The sequence below is a fragment of the Aegilops tauschii genome, chromosome 7 (assembly GCF_002575655.3).
Source record: "Aegilops tauschii subsp. strangulata cultivar AL8/78 chromosome 7, Aet v6.0, whole genome shotgun sequence".
In the NCBI taxonomy this organism is placed as follows: Eukaryota; Viridiplantae; Streptophyta; class Magnoliopsida; order Poales; family Poaceae; genus Aegilops; species Aegilops tauschii.
The window spans coordinates 456062832-456066065 of record NC_053041.3 but is presented as its reverse complement, the minus strand read 5'-3'; the positions used below and the strand labels follow the sequence as shown (position 1 = coordinate 456066065).

Here is a 3234-nt window from a genome sequence, read left to right as displayed (position 1 = left end):
CCCCGTTGCCTCAAATGGACAATGGGCATCCATACATCGTGCCAGTTGGAAGAAACTACATGCATGGCCGAGAGTCTGCAGTGTCAATGGTACATGCGCAACGTAAATCACACCTTGTGTTGGTTTTGTTGTTGCACATGAATATGTTCTTGTTTGTTTGTTTCATTATCTCTTTGTAGTGAAACCAGGCCCATTTTTTTGGATCCAATGGAAGAAAAAAGAGCAACATAAACAAAAATGGAAATCTTTATCACAAGAAAATACCATGGTACATGACCAACATGCATATCCACACTCCCTCAACACACGCACACGCACACGCACACGCACACACGCGCGCGCGCGCACACACACACACACGCACACGCACGCACGCACACGCACACACATGCACACCTCTAATGCAGCGTGTGCTTTTGTTCTATGTTTCCTCTAAGAAAAACATGCATATGCACTGAGATACTTGGCGGCGCCGACTCTTAATTTGCGCCCGCGACGCCGAACTTAGCCTGAAGGAATCTTGTGAAGCCGACAACCTCGTCCGTCTCGGGCAGGAGCGCCTTGACTGCGTGGACGCCCGCGAACCACTCGCTCCACTTCTTGAGGAGCGGCGTGGCAGCCTCGTCCAGCAGGACGGCGCCGCTGAGGCGCTCGCAGGCCCTGAGCGCCGGCAGGAAGCAGCCGAGCGCGATATCGAGGAGCCCCGGCGCCGCGCCGGAGAAGAATGCTCCGCCGTTGCTGAGCGCGGCGAAGGCCTCCTCGAGGTGCCGCAGCGCGGCACGGGCCTCGGCGGCTGCCTCGGCGCGGGCCTCCGGGGTGGGCGCCAGGGAGGCGCCGTCGAGCGCCGGCCAGAACTTGTCGTCGACGAATGCGGTCCAGAAGCGGTGCATCGCGCGCTGGTAGGGGTCCTCGGGCAGCAGGGGCGCGGCGCGGGCGGCGGCGGGCCAGGCCTCGTCGGCGTATTGCACGATGACGGCAGACTCGCAGACCGCGCGGCCGTCGGGGAGGAGCAGGACGGGAATCTTCTTGTAGACGGGGTTGGCGGCGAGGAGGCGGTCGCTCTTGCGGGGCTCGAAGCTCTCCTCCAGGAGCTCGTACGCGACCCCGCGCAGCTCCAGCGCCATGCGCGCCCGCATTGTGAACGGGCTCATCCGCCCGCCCAGCACGCGCACCCCCGCCTCCGCCTTGTTGTCGCCTCCCGTCATGGTCGATGGATGGTGGTCTCCGGAGCCGTGGCTGATCGCTGGTATATAAGGTGACCGCGGCGTGAGGGTCAGTGACCCGTTGACTGTTTGGTGTCACGCGGCGTGCTTGGCCAGGCCGCAAGTTGGTGCGAGCTAATTGGAGTTTGGTGCGAGCTAATACGAGTACGCGTGCTTGTGTGTAGGTGGCCCTCTCTCTTCCACTTGTGTTGCCTCCACCGTCTACATGCGGCACAGCGAGCCTTCGGTTTTTTCGGATGATGGCGACGAGAGGATTTTTTGCTGCTCCATCGTCCAGAAAAAAATCGCAGGGTGTCAGGCCCGTATCTTCAGTTATCAGGCACCTCTTACCTTCAGTCAACGTGTGGCCCAGATTGAAGACCGGACGATTGATCTAACGGCTCGCTGAGCTCGCCGTCCTTCTATAACGTTTTACCATTTCCTGTAGCGTTTCATGCATGGCACTGTTGCCGTCGCCCATGTGCCAGCTGAGCTATAAAGCCAGCAGCCCCGGTCTTGTAATGGCATTGCCAATTCTGAGAACAATTTCATTATACAGACTTATATCTTATAGTAATACAAACCCTAGCGGGCTCCTACTTTCATCTCTCCCGTACGTGAGATCTAGATTGAGTTCTTCCCCGAAACCCACCCCTCGGGTGCGACAATTGGTATCATGAGCGTAGGTTTTCCTCGGAGGCGTGATAAATTGGAGCTGCGACAGTGATTTCCCACCCTTCCCTCCCTAATTTTCGTCTGCGCCGGCGGTGAATTGGAGGCGTTGGGGGCGGAGCCGGGCGGCGCTAGTGGCGGTAGAAAAATTCGTCGGCAACTCGCAGAGCAAGACTGGTTGTTTGAGCACCTCCTCTCTCTGTAAAATCCCAGGTTGAGCGGTGGGTGGTGCTGTTCTGGGGGCGTTCTTCGTTGGCGGCGGCAGAGGTAAGTGCTTAGATCTGGTTCCTAGCAAGTCTGGAGATAAAATTCCCCTCTGAACCACTTAGCTACGATGGGGCGTTCGAAGGCCAGTCTCGACGAGTCTGAGATGGCGGAACTTCTCGCCATGAAGGGCGAATTTCTGCAGCATCGAGAAGAAACAACAGAACTGAGGGGCGAAGTAGATGACCTCCGCAAAGATGTGCACAACATCAACACCAAACAGGGCACCATGGTTTCAGTACTGAGTGGAGTTCAGAAGGCAGTATCTTCCTTAAACTCACGGTTGGCAGCAATGGCCGATGTGCTAAAATCACTCAGCACCAACGACGCCTCTACTTCTGCTCCACCAGGCCAACCCTCTACCGATCAAGCACCAGTTCACCCACCTGCGAGCAAATAGGCAGTGGTCGAAGGGGACAGACACCTAACAAAAGAATCGCGGAAACGACTGGCTCTTGAGGAAGAAAAAATGAGACTCGTCGCTTTGCAAATCCCTCCTCACTTATCACCTATCCAAGTCCCAAGACCCTCTGTTCCTCTAGGATATGGGACTAATACAGCCTTGGAAGTACATTCAGGCAATGGGACCCCAACAACAGCATATAAAACTGCTCGTACTCCTGGTTTCCACAGTTTTCAGCCATCGGGTGTTCGTCAGAGTTGGGATGACTTTCAGAAACAATATGAGCAAGAGATGCGCACTCAATTCCTCAAAAGTATCACCAAGGGTCCGCACATGGATTTCCCTCGTTTCGATGGTAATAATCCTGCAGGCTGGATCCGCCAATGTGAGAAGTATTTCCAAATGGCTGGTGCCCCTGCTGAGTACAAAGTTAACCTGGCACAACTGTACGTTGTGGGAAAGGCTGATGTCTGGCTGCGTCGTTCAGGTATTTTAAAGAAACAACTGACTTGGACACAGTTCAGTGAGGAAATCATGCGCCGATTTTCCTCCGCAAGCTCTTATGAACTGACAGAGAAGTTCAATAATATGAAACAGGGCACTTCAACAGTGTCAGACTACACTGACCAATTTGAAGAACTTATGGCAGAAATACAAACTGATAATCCAATCATGGATGAACAGTGGTTCATC

At 54.8% G+C, this 3234-nt stretch overlaps 1 protein-coding gene across 1 annotated transcript; it reads right to left on the bottom strand.

Moving 5' to 3' along the window:
* Positions 1–228: 228 nt before the first annotated feature.
* Positions 229–1236, bottom strand: LOC109779512 (probable glutathione S-transferase BZ2). Its single transcript, XM_020338132.2, has one exon. The coding sequence runs from the start codon at positions 1203–1205 to the stop codon at positions 480–482; it is 726 nt and encodes a 241-aa protein (XP_020193721.1). The 5' UTR covers positions 1206–1236; the 3' UTR covers positions 229–479.
* Positions 1237–3234: the final 1998 nt, after the last annotated feature.

Coding starts and splice junctions, on each gene's coding strand:
- LOC109779512 (XM_020338132.2), bottom strand. CDS start 1,205: ATGACGGGAGGCGACAACAAGGCGGAGGCGGGGGTGCGCGTGCTGGGC.